The sequence below is a fragment of the Aythya marila genome (genome assembly GCF_965140915.1).
Source record: "Aythya marila genome assembly, chromosome: 2".
Taxonomy (NCBI): Eukaryota; Metazoa; Chordata; class Aves; order Anseriformes; family Anatidae; genus Aythya; species Aythya marila.
Genome location: NC_139043.1, coordinates 132,937,726 through 132,957,015, shown reverse-complemented (window position 1 = coordinate 132,957,015; position 19,290 = coordinate 132,937,726). Strand labels below are relative to the sequence as shown.

The 19,290-nt window shown below is 42.3% G+C and overlaps 2 protein-coding genes across 3 annotated transcripts in view; one reads left to right on the top strand and one right to left on the bottom strand.

Moving 5' to 3' along the window:
* Positions 1-477: 477 nt before the first annotated feature.
* LOC309875342 (RING finger protein 151-like) lies at positions 478-13,062 on the bottom strand. Of its 2 annotated transcripts, none has more exons than XM_082754680.1 (7): positions 12,963-13,062; positions 11,252-11,367; positions 10,323-10,548; positions 9,140-9,279; positions 7,218-7,380; positions 5,743-5,863; positions 478-4,756 (listed from the first exon to the last, which is right to left on the bottom strand). In XM_082754680.1, the coding sequence occupies exons 3-7, from the start codon at positions 10,526-10,528 to the stop codon at positions 4,520-4,522; spliced, it is 867 nt and encodes a 288-aa protein (XP_082610806.1). In that variant the 5' UTR covers positions 10,529-10,548; positions 11,252-11,367; positions 12,963-13,062; the 3' UTR covers positions 478-4,519. The 2 variants fall into 2 exon arrangements, with proteins under 2 accessions (XP_082610806.1, XP_082610807.1); XM_082754681.1 differs by lacking the exon at positions 12,963-13,062 and adding an exon at positions 12,228-12,929.
* Positions 13,063-14,770: 1,708 nt separating this feature from the next.
* The window catches only part of RAD54B (RAD54 homolog B), a 57,010-nt gene continuing 52,490 nt past the window's right edge, over positions 14,771-19,290 (top strand). Inside the window, exons 1-3 of the mRNA XM_082753373.1 lie at positions 14,771-14,797; positions 17,505-17,658; positions 18,346-18,520. Coding sequence (XP_082609499.1) covers positions 17,521-17,658; positions 18,346-18,520 — 313 coding nt within the window. The 5' untranslated portion in view covers positions 14,771-14,797; positions 17,505-17,520. The remainder of the gene's footprint in view (positions 14,798-17,504; positions 17,659-18,345; positions 18,521-19,290) is intronic.

Below are 19,290 nucleotides of genomic sequence, written 5' to 3'. Positions count from 1 at the left end.
CATGGGCACATGCAGAGGTTGTGGGATAAGGGTGAGACAGGCTGTGTCGGCTTTTTGATGAATGGTGAATTGATTTTTTCCCCTGTGTCAGTTTATTTTCATGCTGTCTGTGCAGGACTGGACCGTCATGTTCCTGTAGTCTGGGAGTTTTCAGCTTTTACTAGCTCTTCCCTCCTTCAAAAAGGTCTGCTTATCCTATTCAGGAACTCGGATGAGTTCAGGCAGGAGGAAACCCCTGAGAGGGGGGTACTGCTTGACCTAACGCTCGCTTTGTTCAGTGCTGTATCTGCTCTGTTTGGCAAAATGATGTGCAAAAGGTAATGTGGCCTTAACTGCTTCAGTGCACTGACCCTGTAGTGTGGTTTATTTGGGAACTCCTGCATGGTGCAGGCAGCAGGCCTGAAGTCAACTATTTCAGCTAAGCAACGGGGATATTCAAACTTCTGTAACAGAAAGAAACAACCCAAATGGCATTAATTACAGTATAATCCTTTATTAGTTCAACTTTTATACAAAGTGTACTTCAAAGTGATACAAACACTGCTTCTTGTACAGATCGAGGTCTGTTAAGCACTGCTTTATCCAGGTATATAGAAAGGTAGAAAACATAGCTAGGCTGGCAGTGAACCATAATGCTGGAAGACGAGTCAGTGGTTATTTGTTAGTACAAAGTTGCATAGAAGTGTAGGTCTCTGTCAAGGCATCTCTCAACCTGGTAACATCTCCCCGACCTACCCTACCTCCTCCTCCTCCGCTCAGCAGTACGCGAGAAAGGAAAGGCTGGTACTGCTCCTCTGAAATACTACCCAGCACTTGGAAGGAAAACAGCTGTAGGAAAGCACCATGCCAGAAACATCCCGAGAGGGCAGCATCTGGAAAATTTAATTTGTAAGGCTATTAATTTGTAAGACTAGGGACTATTAATGCACTACGTTTCTTAAAAACACTTAACATTTGAGATAAAAAACACATTTTTCTGGGCAAAAGAGATCACTGTATTATTTTTTTTTGCTTGGATATATAATTCCCTTCCCTCCTGCCCTGACAAACTCTTGTGTAGGTATGTGCCAGGTGGACATGGTGCTCGGCAACCTGCTCTTGGCCTCCTGAGGTCAACGTTTTGGTTGGTCAACTTGTTGGTCCTGCCAACCTCACCCATTCTGTGCTGTTAAATTAACCTCACCCAGGACTGTTAATCCAATACGAACTAAAAATGGTCATCTTAATGAGCAAGGCTGGTGAAATTCTGTCTTGCAGCTGACTCAGATGCAGGGGCCTCAATTTTAAGTCTCATCAAGTCTGAGCAAACCCTATCAGAAGTGCTCCCAACTCATCGTCCCCTTTCCAAATAATCTGAGCCGCGCAGGTCCACACTGGCTGAGGCTTCTGACAAATTTTTGCTTTGGGAAGACAGCAAGAAAACAGGGAAGGGCAGCTTTAACGCTAAAGGAAGCAGAGAGAGCAGTATTTTGAATTTGACCTCTCAAGTTGAGAAGTTAATTTAAGGGAACTAATTTAAAGGTATTTTTAACTGGCCTCTTCAGAATAAATATGTAAATGTTGGTTTTCTTTCAAATACGAACTTACCGCTCACTTTAGTGTTAGCTTCTTTAAAGTGAATGAAAAATACTAAGAACGAATTTAATGTAGGGTAAGGATTTGCTCAACTCACTGTAACACCTTGTAACCTCTGGTACTGTACTTACCACTGGGCTCTCTGTGCCTTTTGTTTGGGGACATTGCAGGTTTGGTATTACTGCATTTAGTACTCACTTGTGGACAAGGAATTAGCCTCTTTTTTTTTTTTTTTCTAATGCTGTGTAATGCTCTCCAGAGCTGGCAAAGGGAAGCTGCAGGGATTGCACCACCCAGGGTGTGTTTCCTCACACAGCTTCCTCCACCTGTGTCAATTAAGGGACAGAGAGCAGACCGAATGCTAAATAAATACTAAATAAACCCCACTTCTACCCTAGAAAGAATTCAGTCATGAAATCAGTGAGTGAAATCCTTCAAAACAAACAGCGATCTTGTTATAAAAAAAAGCACAGAGCTAATGACTTGCTTTTTTCCTGGTCAGAATGGAAAGGATGGGGTGATCGTTCCTGCCCTCCACTTTGGGACGGATGCTCCAGCTCATCTGAGTTCCGTAGGATTTTGAAGGAATTTTCTTCTTTCACATTAAGCAAGGTAGATTAAAATCACATCACAGAACCACACGGTTATAGAACACGGAAAAACATCCTGAAAACATCCTGATTCTACGAGCACGAGATCTGGTGAGGCTAAGAAGCTTCAAAAAAAAATCAGTGTGAAAGCCAAAACGGTCACAAAAATCACGGAGAACACGAGATGACCACAGCTTTCTACATTTCTACCTACAGCTTTAGTACGCACGCCGATGGACGTGGAATGACCACGGGATGCTTGGTGGGAGGGAAGGGGATCATCCCCAAATCACAGCGACTGTTTCCCTGTCCCACCTCGTTACATAGGGCTGCTGAAGAGATGTGGTATGTCAGGGCTTGGAAGAGGCAGCTAGAACGACCTCAGCGCTGTCAGTGAGTGGAGTTTAATCTGGAATACACACAGTGTGAAGTGAAAACCAAATCAGCATTTGGTCGTAGCTCTTCCTCTGAATATTTTCTTTCAGAAAAAAAAGAAAAACGTTTTACAGGAGAGTTATTTGTGTTAGATTTTCAGCGTACAAAAGATGAACATGTGCATTTGTTTCAGTGTTACTGAAGGACCAGGTTACAAGGATTTATTAATGCCTGAAATGAGGAGAACGCTGGCCACAGGTTTTTCTAATGCAGTGTATGTGCTGAAGAAGGCTGCTGTCTCTCTCTTTGGTTACGGTGTTAGCCACAAAAGCATTGCTCTGAGTGACAGCAAAGCACGCACAGTATCCTATTTGCTTTCTAAGCCAGGGAATTGGTTTATTAAGACTGTTGCACCTGCACATGTCTTTCCTGAAAGGTCAAAAGTGATTTAGCACATTCAGTGAACAGGAGGCCAGGCTCTCCCCCAGCTATTCCACTGAAGAGCTGCACCAGAGGGCAGAATATGGCTTAGTTATAGCTCTGAAAACAATGCCAACAGGCTTTGTGAGAAGTTTAGAGAAAAGTCTTTGAGCTGTACAGGTTTCTCACTCATTCCCCAGTCCTTACAGGGATACATCCCCTCAGTCCAGTCTTTGTCAGTCTGCTGCAAAATCCCAGCTCTGACACGGCTGCAGACTCGAGAACTAAGACATTCGAAGTCCAAGCCCCCGTGCAAACGTTCCTCTGCTGTGGACATTAATGCTTAAATAGCTTTAAATGTGCCAAAAGAAAACCAGAACTACTCAAAGCTCTGCACTTGGCAGGAGAACAGCCCCAATCCAGCGCTGGCACCACCCCCAGGCTCCCTCCAGCACCCCCAAACCAGGAGGGCGAGAGGTGGGGAAGGGACATCCCTGCCACGTGGTGTCACGCTCAGCAATAAGAGCAGGGAAAGGGGAAGGAAGCTTGTTTTTTTCCCCACTTTCTTTCCCCTTTAATTAAATCATCCTTATCTCAACGTGTGAGCCTTTTTCTTTGATTCCTTCTTTCTTCTCCCCCCCTTCTTTTGAGGAGGGGGAGTCAGACAGTGGTTGTGGTGGCGTTCAGCTGCCCAGCAGGTTAAGACCACCACCCTCAAAGCATTTATATGTTTTTTAAAAAATATCGAGCGCTGAATAAGCTGAATTTAGGCTTCAAGGACCCTGTAGAAAGCTAATACTTTCACATAGAAAAGCTCGAGTTATCAAATAAAATGCAAGAGCCCCTCCCCCAACCTCCAAGTCGCACACAGATCTATGTAACAGGTTTTAGGTAACACGATTACCTTGGGTCTGGTACATAGCCCTGCAGTCTGTAGCAGCCTGGGAAGGTAAGAGAAGCTCGGAAGTAAGCCAAGCTCACCTGAAGCTGTTACACAGCAGTAGATTTAGAATTTAAAGTGCTTTCTTTTCACCTCGGAGATGCACCTCCTACAGATGATACAAAGTCTATTAATTTCTGTTGCTGACTTTCCCCAAATTAAGTACATCCCAGATGTCATTACAGATAAAACACATTTTTTTTCCCCCTGTTTCAAGTATAAGCATAAACTGGACTGAAACAGACTCTAACGAACCAGAAAAGAAAAGAAGTTTAAGTATCCTTGACTTTAAAAGATTCCAGTTTTCATGGTACAAAGCTGCCTGTAAATAACAAACTGAAGAGACAGAAATCAAGTTTTCTTCCCTCTTTTTAGGAAAACGTGAGCTACAAACATCTGTGACGATTACCAGGTTTAATACCCAGTGTTCTGTAAGAGAAAACTCTCCTGTCTGTTTTTATGGCCCAAGAGGACAGAAAACTGTAATCCAGGCTTAAAAAAGAAAGCAAACAAATCAGAAACGATATGAAGTTCACCAATCATTCACGGAGAGTTAAAAAAAACCTGTCAGATGGTCACAGAAATTAGGGAAAAAAATGCTTCTTGAGCTTACTTCTGGTTAGATAACTGTCACTTCCCTGGGTTTCCTTTTTGCACTCTCTAGTCGTGTCAGTGGGCGGAAGGCTGTTGGCTTCCTGCTTCCCTCCGTGGTGCTTAACCGACAGTCCTTCTGCAGCCCCCTCAGCAGCTCCATTAACTCCCGCTTTTCCAGCTCTGCTTGCTCCAGCTCCTGGCGATGCTGCCTCTCCGCAGCCATCAGGGAACGGACATCTGACATCATCCGGGACATCTGACTCTGAAACACAAATACAAACTTCCTGCAACCAACAAACTCTTTCCTAGTGATGGTGTTAAGAAGTTGATCATGCCTGTAAGCGTGGTGATTATAAAGAAAAAGCAATGCTGGTTTTGATAGCAGAGGAAATGTAAGCAGTTTAAGACACAACCCAGCACTAACCTTATTAGATGGTCTTTCTTCAAAAATTCCAAACCAGTTTTCCTACAAGTGCAAAAATCTTCTCAAACTATGTTAAACAGCGAGTGGATTTATCCAGTTGCTGTTTAAGTTTTCTATCTCAAGAGCCCTACCAAAGTAAGGGATTGGTTACATTCTGATATATTCTTCAAGGATTTAAAACTCAAATCCCTTAAAAAAGAAAAGCTTATTATCTGAAGCATCCCCACTACTTTGGGCCTTAATAATCATTATTTGATGATATAAGAACTGGATGTGTGAAAAGATAACGTGGCTTTGCTTGTTATTTGATTTAATTTACAGTGCAACTTTTCAACCTTTTGACCACAAATTGGCATAAAAAAAAAAAAAAAAAGTATAAATACCACTGTCTGCAGCAGGGCTCTGTGTCAGCGCAGCACTGGATTAAATCACTTTGCACAGCACCAAAAAAGGGGCTGGATATTTAATTACGTTTGATTTGTGATGTATGCCCTTTGTTTAGACACTGAAAACGGGTTTCAGAACGATCTGCTGACGTGTTACATGCACAAAGAACAATGCAGTCCTTGTACAGAGGTATCCAGGCCAGCTCCAAATGAATTTGAAGTAGATAAACTGCACGAAAGCAACATTCAGGCTGCTTCTCAGAGCTGATTAGCCCAGGCAAAGCACTATGCAAACATCTGTTTTGCTTCCCATCCTTGATTTAACTCAGATCTATATGAGCCTCTGCATTTACAGAAGAAAACACTGCTACTGGGAGAGCAAGATGCTAGACTGTTGGGGGAAAAGGTGGGGGAAAAGAGGGAGGGAATCGGATTTACCTTCAGTTCTTCGATTTCATTCTGCAGAATGCTCTCTTTCTGGACCATGTGCCTCCTCTGTGAATCTAACCTTGACTCCATCTCATGCTTTGCCTCCTCCACTCTGCAGATCATTTCTGACCTGAAAAAGTATTTCTCCTTTTTACATCTTGTTCACACAGAAAAATAAAAAATAAAACTCAAATTCCCCAAAGCCTTCTTGCAGGCAGATAGCCGGATCTGATTCCCATCACGCTCTAGAGGATGCCTCTCTGGAGGCACGATAGTATTATCTATAATTTTTTTCTAGAGACACATTCTTGCTGCTTATCATGCCGTGTTTACTGTTATTTCTTTTTCCTGATGGAATGTCCTGGTGAAAAAAAAGTCTAGCATAAAAAAAAAAGTGTATTCTGCTGAGAGGGCACCACACTGACCTTGGACAGCCTACACAGGGAAAAAATACATCATATTTCTGAAATAATTCTATGATCGTGTATTTATGACCTTAAATGATTTACTGCCTTTTACGTATAGTGTATGCTTGCTTGATATTACTAAGCACATGCAGTCAGGATAACGTGTGAATATTACTGGCTTGCTAAACATGGCAGTTTGTCACTTTTATGGTGGAGACTAAACGATGGCAATAAATGAGCATAACCTAATCGCTCACACAGACTCACAGCCAAAAACTAGCTGTTACTACAGTAACCTTGTTTGGGTCAGTAACCAGATATCTGAATTCCTCCCGCCTCCAGGCATTTAAAACAGATCTGAGCCAGATTTCACAACAACAGTCAAGAACACAAGACATGGTGGAAAGATAAAAGACAGGAAAGAATGTGGAAAACAAACACACAAAACCAAAAAACCCAGTTGGAACATCAGGGAAAGGAAAAGCTACAGAAAAACACACACATATAAGAACACACTTATATAAGCATATTTATCTTAAAGTATATAAGAGGAAATAAGAAAATGCTGGCAAGAGGATGCATATTTACCAAATGGTAAGCATGATTTTTATCAAAATTGAAAATTAGACTCTGTGAGATTTAACCTACCAGTCCATACAAACCAAAATAATCAGAGATTTTTATATTCAGGAGGATTTGTAAATTTATAAACTAAATTATTAAATAATGTGACCTTGGGTCTGTATCAGGCCAATGGAAAAATAAAGTTTCTAACTTCAGCCCAGTTCTTGGTAGGTATTTTGTCATTTTCTATAGTCAGCTCGCTGTTGTGTTCAACTGCAATCAATGGTATTTTAGGATTTGTAATAACGTGGACAAAAAATAACAGCAAAAGAAAATCAAAACAGTAAGAATTTAAAGTCTCATGGACAAATGACAACACCCTGGCCCACTAATATCAGCTAATGAACAGACTACGTAACACATACCGGAATCCCGTGCTAGTATTTGAAGTGCTTTACGCAGTGATTTTAGGCCCAGACTAACACAAACAGCAAAGAAACAGAAGATTTGTACCGAAGTAGCTCTAGCTCGGTTCTTAGCTCGGCTACGCAGTTATGCTGCGTGTCTTCTGCGCTGAGAATGGTGTAACCACAGCCGTTGGGGCACTCGCGGCTCCGATATTCACACACTGCCAGGTGAACATCAAGGTTGCGCCGCTCAACCTGAATGGTGCAGCCTGAACAGGGAACAAATGAGGTGAAGTCAACCACTTGCAACACCAGCATTTAAATAATTAATGACATGACCACTTAAGTAAGTAAACTGCAGTAACCTGAGGTAAGCAGCTGTGAATCTGTTAAAAAGTAAAAAAAGCAAGTTATTTAGAATATGAAGTTCAGTACTTATAACACCACTACTGGAACTAATACAGACTCTCAAAAAACTCTAAAACATTTATAAATTATTTGAAAATATTGATTAAAAAATGATTTTATTTTTTTTTGGTAAAGTTTTCTGCCACTGGTCTGGCATTAAACCAGCTTCAGCAATGACAACACTGATGCCAAGCTAAGACACCAGCAGCTTGTAATGTTTGGAATTGAAGAAGAACGCAAATGTTTTCTTTTTCTTTTTTTTTTTTTTCTTCAGTGTTTTTCATTTCTTTTCTCTTTAAACGTATCAAATTTTCAAAAAAAGGGTCCTAGAACAGGTAGTGTAGAACAGCAGGTGAGATTGTTTTCCTAGCCATTGGTTGGTCCCATGAATAACATACTAAGCCACAGAAAGCAAGAGCAATTATTTCTGAACTTTTAGTATCTGTTGCAAAAATAGAAGCATTTTCACAGAAATGGCAGCATACAAACTCTGCAAATTGGTAGCGATTAAGAGCAGAAATAAATACTACATAGCTTTTTGCTACATTTAACACTAAATCTTGAAACTTGTGGTCTTAGCTTTGAATCTGAGAGGCACTGTGTGCTATAGGTATGTTATAGCTCCTTTTATTTCATTTAGGGATAAAATTAGATACCAGAAAACTGAAACAACAGAGCAATGAAACTTGCCAACAAACCATAACAGAAAACTGCAAAAGAGAGCCCTGCAGAAGAGCTTTATTAATAAATGTATTGATTTGTAATTGAGGTAGTCAAAATACACTCTCGTGCTCTCTTGAGCAAGAATTGGAGAGCTCACTCCTTGAACGCCATGCAGCAGCCACAAGATGTTGTCACTCTGTCAGTAATCTGAAGCACCTGCAACCGTCACTGCTGAGAGAAGTTGTAACTTCCACAGGAGCAATGCTAGCAACTTAATCTTCTCATAATTAATTACAGTGGCAGACTTAACTACGCCCTTAACATCATTAATTAGAAGTTAAGTTTTTCTAGGAGCGTGCAACATTGTGAATGGAGTAAGCTGGGAAAATTTAACAGTACGTTTCTTTTTCATGGTATGTTTCTTCCTCAGGAAGCTTGGGTCTGTTTTAAAGGCCTTAAGACCAACATATCAATTTAACAAATAAAAAATTAGTTTAAAATTCTCATTTCCAAGATAATTTTGTCAAATCCAGGAGACATTGAGTGGCTGCACGTGCACCAGACAACTAGCTTCATAAATTGTGACCTATACATGTTTGACTTCTGCAGGTGCTATTGTATCGACGGATTTCAAAGTTAGTATTATATTATTGTATTTATTTTGCTTTCTGTGAATGTATGAATTTGTCTTGCCGTTTTGAGAGTTTGAGATGTCTAAATTACTCTCATTCATTTTGGTTAGCTCTTGGATAAGAATTTGTTGCTAATGATCATGATTACCATAAATGGGTAATAAATTTCCTTTAAAAATACTGCTGCAAAGAGTAGATCATGCGAAAGTTTTAAATTTCTGTTTAGAAATGAATGGCCGCTGTTGCCATCCTGTTGACAGAAAGATGCTAAATACACGTTTTCTGATTTTTTTTTATATAGGATTTGATTTTGAATGTTACTCACCAGCATTGGAGCAGGGTATCTGGCTGTATTCACACTCCCTTTCGTGCCGGTCGAGGGACTCTAGAGAACAAACCATTTCACAGCCATACTCTCTGTTTTTGCAATGCAGCTGAAGACGATTTAAATCATTTTTCATATATCTACGTACAAAAGAATAGCTGTTCTTAAATCTCTGATCATTATTGAAAAAGTTGAATTTTCTACTTTGGGAAGAGAAACTAAAATTCAAATTTCAATTAGAAAAACTTGTGAATAATCAGTTTCCACATTTATTTCTTTTTAAGCATTCAAGTGACAATATTGGAAATAAGAGGCTTAAAATAAACAACGGAATGTTAGTGCAAAACTCAGTCTCCACAATCAAATGTGCAAATATAAAAAAACAATTCAGAAATAAAGAATTCAACTGTGCCTTTTCATTAGTTCAGCAGATATCACCAAACGCTTCAGCTAATCATTCATCATTTAAGTTTTAGCTTGCGTTTATAAACATGCCAAAGCAGACTGGCCACAGTGAGTACAGACTAAACAATGTATAATTGAACTCTAGATTTGAACAATGTGGTGGTTTTTTGTTCAATGTGTAAGTTGAACAATGTATAAATTGAACTGTGTACATTACATTTTAATTTTCAATACAGTAAAATCTCATTAGTGACAGAAGTAATGGGAGTACTAATGGAGTTAATTTAATGCCTGCAGCTGAAGATTTTAAACGTAACTGTTAATCTGAGACAGATTAATTAGACAATACAAGAGTTAAACACCAAGCAGTGTTTCCTGATGGAACTGGGAGTATTGATGATAGCAGGAATTACAAAAAAGTGAACTAATTGTAGGACTGAAAAGAAAAACATCAGATACACATTGCTCAGTTTGTTCTCAGGAACTGCATTGCCCACTTTCTCTAAAAAGATATGGGAAAGTTTTGGCACTGTACTGTAGAAGATACTCAGGGTAATATCCAGGCACACATCTATTATCAGCACTCAAGATATAAGAAGGCGGAGAACAAAAGCGTTCTTTCCATTTTGAAACCTTCCTACCTCCAAAGTTAGTTATAATGAATACAAAATGCTTCCATGCGGGTCATCAGTTTCCAGAAAATGGGTGACAGCAAAGGACAAGAGTTGAAAACGCCAAAATTCATACAATCTTAACATACAGTGAGATCATTGTATACCTGTACAGAGGTCGTAGCACAGACACATCAATCGCTTGTCTGTCTTCAGGGCAGTTACTGTGATGAACGAGCCAGCCGTGGATGCAAGCAGTACAGAAAGCGTGTTCACAAGGAGCCTGCAGCGGATCCTCTAACACATCACGGCAGATGGAGCATAAGAGCCCTTCGTTAACGTAGCCAACAAACCGCTCGATGTCATAACCCATGCTTCCCACACGCTTCGAACCTATTAAAACAACAGAGAGAAATAAAGCAGCCTTCGTCCTCTTTGTTCTTTGTCTACGGCTAGATCCACAAAAGGCCTGGAAGCAAAATGTAGGAACACAGAGAATGCAGAGCTGAAATAAAACCGTACTGGTGACAACACAAGCACTTAGAGCCAGTAACTGGGGTAGCACCAGCCACTGGACTTTGTATTTATGAACTCCATACAACTTTGTGTTGCTTTCATACTGGAGGGGAAAAAAAAACAACCTGAGATTCCCTACTCATTGTAGACTTTCATTCCAGAGGGAAGAGCATGAGAACTCCACATGCCTAGAGAAATACTTAATATTTGGGGAGGAGAAAAAAGCCCAGACATATGATAAAAAAAGAAAGTCAAAAACTTATCCTCAGATAGCCCTGAAATCACGAGGAGCTATCTTCTTCTCCTACAAGATCTATTTTATAAAACTGAGTACCTTTTACATTGATTTCAAAGTTTTGTGGAGAAAAATTAAGTTTCAATCTACCTTCATCAAAAAGATATGAGAAAAAGCCTATTAGAATTTGGCAAAAACTCAGAGTTCACTTAAAAGAAAATGGTTTAGATTTTGCCTTCCTCCTTAACATACAAAATCACTTCTGTAAACCCACTCAGGGTTTATAGGTTAACTAGTTACGAGACTTTTAAATAATACAAATAAACAAAAAAGAAAACGTCTTACGTCTTTAGATTTTACTTCTTATATACTTTTTGTCCAAATACTTCAGAAACAGTTTTCTGATCTTTAACATATGCAGTGCTTCTTTCTTTCAGTTTCTCCTCACTGCTTTATTATGTCTGTAAGAAAAATTAGAAAGAAAAAGGCTCAGCTGTGTTCCCTAAGTTAGCAAGTCCTATGCCTAAGCAGCCAGCTGATGAATGGAAAGCTGCCCTAACAGCATTAAAACATTAAAACAAAGCTTTAAAAAGTATGGCACTGTAAAACCTACAATTCAACACAAGAGATCTGACTAGACTAGGGAAAAAAATAAATCATCAGTCTCTCTTTGACAACAGAACTCAGTATTAGTGAAAAGTAGCAACTGAAATTTGTTAAACTGTTATTCCTTAAAATGATGTAGGTTTCTTACCTAACCTGGTTTTATCCAGGCATGCTACACAGTTTGTTCTTAAAATCACCACAGTCAAGTTCATAGCATTGACAAATAGCATAACTCAGGTTGCACGCTTAAAAAATTAGAAAGGAATTCATCACTTAAATCCCCTAGGACAATATTTAGTAATTGCAATATAACATTCAAAGATAATCTGTGCTAGCTGGTCAGAGATCTGATTTGTTTGTTTAGGGTGCTCTCAGTCTGAATTAGACCTGGCTAAGAACAGTAAGGATCTCTAATGACTACAGTAATATTGGTAATGATTAAAGGAATATTTTGCTCTAGAGGGAAAAAAAATAACTTGGTGGTTCCTCTTCATTAATGCAATATAAATCTGGAATTGGGAAGATCTTAAATATTTGAGTAACAAAGTGTATCTTTAATGAACGTGAGAGATGCTTGTGTTAACAGGGTGACTGCTAAGATTAAAGTTAATAAAACCTGCAATGGGAGCATGCATAACACAGGCCAGCACGTACACTGCCCAAACAAAACACGTCATCTGCTATGGTTTCAGTGCTGTGTTTTGCTCCTACTAACCACAGCAGCACGTGGCACGCTCCAGGCTCCTGACAAGGTCCCAGGCAGATTTCGCAGTCAGCATTTAGCAGCCTGTGGATCTTAGCTTGGTGGATCCCAGAGGATTCAGCTTGCAGATAACTTTCACAGAGCCACAATATATATCAGCAGAACTTGCTATTTCTGCTGCTCCAGGGTTTCCTTTCCGTCGGAATTGTGGACGCTGTCAGCTACAGCTTGCACACACTCTGTTGATCCCTGAACACTGAATCTTCGAGGCGCTGTTTAGCTTATTTCAGCAAGTTTCAGGAGTATCAGCATGCAGGAAAGAGAGTTTTTATTGAGTGGGAGACCAAAACTTCCTTTGTGCTTGACAGAAAAACTAGTGCGACAAATGTGTCTGAGGTAAACAATGCAATCAGTCGGTATGTTTTAAGGACTGGTGCTGGAGCAGCAACATCCCTACAGAACACCGCAATCCTTGCTGCTTGTATGCTGGGTCAGGGCACATTTTTAGCCAGGACCACAGGCAGCTTTCCCTTGAAGAGATGTACTTAGTCAAGAAATAAGGAGAGGGAGAAGATCAGCTAGCTGCCATACACTCGAGCAGTACAGATCACTTTGCTCGGTGCTTTCACCGCAGAACTGCATCACTTTCAATTTCTTCTCCCTCCCTGTAATTTCTCCTTTCTTGACTTTAAATTTACACCAGGTGTCACTGCCTTCCCGCACTCCACTAACAGCTCCAAACCTTACTTTCTCTCTGGCTTCTCTGGTCCACAGCTCTGCCCATCACCTGGCCATTACCAGCAACGCTGTCCCTGAGGAAACCTGCAATTTGCAGGTGCCAAACCTGGAAGGGAAGAAACCAGAAGCTATCACATGCTGTTCGCTTTTCCATTGCTTAAATTATTTTTTTTTTAATTCCCCACGACGTGCAATGATCTCCCCCAGCGTTGTGGCTTACCCCAGCAGACAGCTACGCACCACGCAGCTGCTTGCTCACCCCACAGCAGGACAGGGGAGAGGATCAGAAGGGTAAAAGTGAGACAATTTGGGGGTTTAGATAAAGACAATTTAAAAACACAAAGAAAAACAAACCCAAGGAAAACAAGCAATATAAAACGGAACTGCTCATCACCAGCAAACTGATCCCCAACCAGCCTCTGAGCAACAGCAGCCCTGGCAGACTTCCCCCTGGCTTTATTGCTGAGCACAGCCTCACACAGCATGGGATATCCCTCCGGTCCCTTTGGGCCAGCTGGCCGGGCTGTGTCCCCTCCCAGCTCCCTGCTGGCAGGGCAGCATGGAAACAAAGAGATTTTGACTCTGTGTCAATGCTGCTCAGCACCAGCTAAAACATCGGCGTGTTATCAACGTGTTTTCATCACAAATCCGACACATAACGCCATGCCAGCTATCTCAAAGAGAATTAACTCCATCCCAGCCACAATCAGCAGACATTAAATCCTTTTCCAGTAGCTGTCACCCCAGACTGCCAGGCAGAGGCACGCTTGAAGGCAGCCCCGAGCTGTGTTCTGCTCTGCCTTCAGAGGGTTTTTGTGTGGGTGTAAAAATAGGGAAAATACAGGTGGTAGGCAGGTCCCAGCAACGTAAAGGAACAAACACCAAGCACCCTTGCCAAACACCCAGCACAGCAAAGCCATCCTGTTGTAAAATCAGGACCATGATGTATTAGTGACCTGCATTTTTTTTCTTCTAGGGTAGTTTCTGTATTTTTTAAAAAGTGTTTATGTGACAAGACAAAGGCTGTCAGAATCACGATGGCACTAAAGACGTGCGTCACTAAGACACATCTCCAGAAACCTTTTGTGGGTGGAAGAACAAGCAATTCGTGCTGAGCCCAGCCCTGGGGTGCCATTAACATGCGACTGCTTCAGCTCCGACTCTCCCAAAGACAACACAACAAAGGCAACACAGAAGCGACATTTGGGGTGCCTTATGGCAGTGCCACAGCCCCTGTAAGCCACTTTAAGACACCACTGATGCCCGAAGAAGCGGACTAACCCCTTCAAGTGCCCCAACACACGCTATTTCTACAGCCACTTGGGGCACAGCGGGGAACCAGCTGCTTTTAGGAGCGAATTGCCTCAGGTCCTCCAAGTTCTCCCCTCCACACGGTTCCCACAGCAGCCTGGGCCGAGCTCCCCCTCCCACAGCCCTCCCCACAGCCCTGCCCTGCCCGCAGAGCCATGAGGGGCACCAGGACACTGTAGGGAGCCCTGAGGAGCCACCAAGGCCACTTTTTGGGGGGGAACAGGGCTGATTTCTGCCATAAATCCCCCCTAACACCCCTGACGGAGCCCTGAAGGCGCCCCGCCAGCACCCACCTGCCGCCGCCGCTCGCCTCACGGCCCCGCCCGCCGCAAACGGCCCTTTTGCGGCAGCGCCGCTTGACGGCAGCGCGTCGCCCTTCCCGCCCCCAGCGCGGCCCGGCCGCCATCTTGAGTGTGGCGCTGGGCGGCTCCCTACCCCCGAGCCATGCGCGCTGGCTGAGGCAAGGTGCCCGGCGCATGCGCAGCACGGCCGGCGGGGGACGGCGGCGGGCGAATTGAGCGGCCGGGCCTGAGGTAGGGCAGGGGCGGCGGGCGGGGAGCAGGGAGCGGGGGCTGCTCCGGCGGCTCCGGCCCTCACGGGGCTCGGGGGGTCTCCTGCGAGCCTCCTGTGGGAGGCAGCTTCCTTAATTAGCTGTTTTAGTTACGCTAAATGTTAAATACCCGCGCGGCGTGGGTAGCTAGCAGCGATCGTGGTGCTTTTTGTACCCAAATCCTTGCTCGATTCGAGTCCCCCTCAGGTTAATCCCGACATCCGAGGGGACAGCTCTCTGCCTGCAGGAAAAAAATAAAAAATATTCCCGTGTTACAGCTTCCTGACCGCGTCCAGAAAGCGCCCAGCCTGCCCAGGTGTGCCAGGAGCCTCCAGCGTTGGGGGGAGCAGCCCCCGGGCTGGTGCTAACGTGGCTGCCAGCCCTGTGGCGGGGCGCTGGGCTGAGCCTGCACCGTTTTGAAGTACTTTTTGTGCGTGTGTTTCCTTTTCATGCAGATGTGCAGAGAGAAACACACCACGGAGTGCGTTGCTTGCAAAAACAGGTGCAGCTGGGAGGTGTTTTAGGCTGTGGTTTCACGGTACGCTTGTTCTGGTCTGGTTGGGTCACTGCTAAGAGCAGCGCTTTTATCGTCGCCTCCAGCAGCTTCCCCAGAACCAAACCCAACATATTGCAAGGGCAGGAAGACTCCAGTTCTTGGTGACTCTCTCCTTTCAAAGAGCACATTTGGTTGTTGGTCAAATTAGCTGGCATCTGGAGCTATTCCTCAACCTGGCTATGCCTGCATCAACCCTATAAAAAGACCGAGTCTCACCGTCACCCACAGGGCTGGGTAGAGAAGGCCCATTTCTTGACCACGCTCCTGTTACCATGACAGAGCCACTCCCATATCCCGTGAGGTGCTAACGGTGCTGTTCAGCAGGCCAAATTTGTGTGAGCTGCCACAACTCTTGACAGAGACCTCTTCTTCCCTCGTATTTTTAACAGCACAGCCACCGTGGGAGTAATAGCAGTTAGAGGAGGCTGCTTTGCCATCAAGGTTTACATCTAGAAACAGCATCCTTTATGTGCAAATCATGCAAGTATGTGCAGATGTAACCGAGACAGCAGTACTGTCAGCAGCGTAGATAGTGTCTGCATGCCTGCAATGTGTTTTAATAGTACTCTGTTACTAGCTCTGCACTGACCTGGGAAAGAAAGGCTGTTGTGCCCCGGTAGGCCACTGGAGTGCAGAATAGTGTAAAAAATAAATAAATAAGCACAGTAATACACAGTGCTCTTTGGAACAGGATGCAAATAATACTTTCAGGATGGTGGAGGTGATTGTGTCTGCAGTTGGTGAAAGCATGTTCATAAATTGCTGTGCCATGCTTATCTTTGTCATTTGAGCTGCTGGGTTTCTTTTTATTTGAATGGTTGCAGGTATACTTTGCCATGTTAATTTTAGTGTATGCTTGGTTTTGTTCTGAGGTTGGTTGGGAGGATAAGAGTCTTCTGTTTCAATGGAAAACACCGAGTACATTCCTTCCACTGTTCAAGTGCACGTAGTTCAGAGTGATAATCTCAGCTGTAACTTTGAGGTCATTCTTTGCTGAATTCCAAACTTCTCTTAGATATTGGAATGACTGATATCCAAATCTAATTGTAGATTTTGATTAGACATCAGGAAGAAATTCTTCACTCAGAGGGTGGTGAGGCCTGGCACAGGCTGCCCAGAGAAGCTGTGGATGCCCCATCCCTGGAGGTGGTCAAGGCCAGGCTGGATGGGGCTTTGGGCAACCTGGGCTGGTGGGAGGTGTCCCTGCCCATGGCAGGGGGTTGGAATTAGATGATCTTTAAGGTCCCTTCCAACACAAACCATTCTGTCATTCTACAGCTGATGTATTCATACTGCACCTTCCAGTTGCACCTGCAAGTGTTCAGTTTTACTACAAATGAGACTGAGGCACTTGGACAAATCTCTACTGCCAGAAAGTTTGGGTTAAATGACTTTCCTTAGACCACAAAGGAACACAAGAAAAAATGCAAGCAACATCCAGTTCTCAAAGGCACTAATTTTCTAAACATGAAAGAAAGTACACTTTGGCATTGCATGCTTGGCCTCCTTCACCACCCATCTTTTGCCTTTTGCATCAGAGCAGCTCAGAGGCCTTGTATGTAGCAGCCTCTTTTTGCCGCAGAGCAGTCTGATTTTCAATTAAAGTCTTTTTCAATTCAAACCATTCTGTGATTCTATATAATTGACTGTCTGATGCAAAACGCTGCTTCCAGAAATGATATGTAAGTTCACCATTCCTTGTTCATTGTTTACTAATATTTTTTTTTCAAAATTAAGCTTTAGTTTTTAGAATAGTTAGTTCTGTTACCTTAGTTGTTGATAAGGAAGATGATATGGCAGTTTGATAAGAAACCCTATACCGTTCATCTCCAGAGCGTTTCTTGCTCTTGAGAACTGCATTTCTGGCTTTTCAAATGAAAAAGGAAAGGTTCAACTGCAGAAATTGCTGTAGTTTATCTTTCTTAGTGTTTAAACAAGGCATTGCAATTAGATTTCTTTTTCATATGTTGTGTTATGTTTATGAATTAAAATTCTTATTTGAAAATCTTTTACGCTATGCAAGTTTTTGTTTGTTTGTTTTTGTTTTTCAAGTATGTTTCTATTGTTCCCTATGGATCTATTTATATATTTAAGCCTGTTGTGACTTCAGTTTTATCTGCTTCATTTTTTCCAGAGCAGTGCAACCAAATATGAGGCGATCGGCAGCTCCAAGTCAAGTGCTAGGAAATGTAGCCAAAAAGCCGAGGTTTATACCACCAGGAAAAAGTAATGCGCTCTGTGCCAAGACTGAAACTAAGGAGGTGGACCAGGACATGAAATTAAAGGAGGTAAAACTGAACAATGCACTAAAAATTATATCTATTTGAACACCATTGTTACTAAAAGGTAGCATTGAGCTCACCACAGACAATTCCAGCTTAGACAATCAATCTGTTTCAAACAGACGTTGGTACCTTTGCTCTAAATACGTTTCTCTCACTCTGAAATGCATACAGAAAAATGTCTTTAGAATAAAAGTAATAAGTATTAATAATATAGGTAATAAAGGTAATTAGTATTGAGCCCAAATACAGTTCTCAATGTAGATGAGGCACATTGGCCTGGACTGTGAATTCAGATGTTTGGAATGCTGTGACAAAAGCAGTTTCAGAAAACACGATACTTATTCATGAAATGCCACTGAAATTGCAGTTTTGCTAAAAGAAACTTCCTCTGAAACCTTCAGTATTGACCAAAAAGAATGCAACAGTTTTTATTAATTTTATCTGTAGAAGACTTTTATTAAATCATGTCATAAGCCACTCGCACAAACAGTGTTTGGTATTGTGTTCCTGCACTTACTGTTCTGAACACCGGGATGTGTATATTTGTGTAATATTGTATATATTTACGTAGACAGTTTGATAATGAGGATCACATGTCTATTAAGATCCCTTCTGGTTGCTTTTTTAAAAAAAAATTCTCTTCAACTGCTCGAAGGTAATGCTATCCTGATCTTGTTTCTCTTTTTGCAGATAAATGAGCAACAGGGAAGTGATTCAGGGCTTTCGAAAATACACAGCCAGAATCAAACTGTAAATTTTACACAGCCTGTGGAGCCAACTGCAAAAGTAAAGACAACAACAGCGTGGAACAGCGGCAGTAAGTGTAGCAGGTTGGAAATGAAAATGCTGAGAACGCCCAAAGCCGGTAAGATGCTCGTTCTTTCTTACTGCTGTGTAACGTGAGAGAATTTAAAAGCTTGCGAGTGATGTGCTACTTCCTAAACTTTTATAAAATACTAATGTGTTGTGCAATGGGACCATTATTTGGTGCTCTACTTGGTAGAGTGTGACAAGAACAAACATCAAGTGAGTCTCTTAAATGGAAAACAAACTCAAAAAGTTGACATTTTAAGAGGCAGTTGGTAGTGCCGCTCTTCAGGTGTGTGTCCTCGAGAAGAGTATTTATCATCAACTTGCTGTTACCCAGGGTAACATCACAAAGAGAGTTGGGATTCCCTAAATAATAGAGAAGTGTTGTAATTTGGATACGTTGTTGGCCTCATGCAGAGAATGCTAACCATACTGAGGGAATTCACAGGTTTCTGAGAGTTTCTTCAATGCAAGATCTGAGCAGTTTTCTTCAGTGTACCTGGTGGGTATTGAGGCTCAAGCGTGGGTTGTTAACCCCGTGTAACCAGAGCAGGACTGGCTCTGCTCTCTCATGTGTGCCATTCATTATTTTTTTACCCTGATAATGAGTATTACTCAGAAAAGCTAATTAGTAAGCACTGCAAAGGTAGTGAAGCACCTGAAAGGTAGCAAATGGACTTTGATGGACCTGAATGACTCCGTGGGGTTGAGTGTCTTCATTTTCTACTCTTCGTGTGTAGAGACCCTCTGGTCTCTACAGTATCTGGCCCAGATTCACGGCTGCTCCAAAACCTGCCTCCCAAACCCCTTTTCTTATTTCCCAGT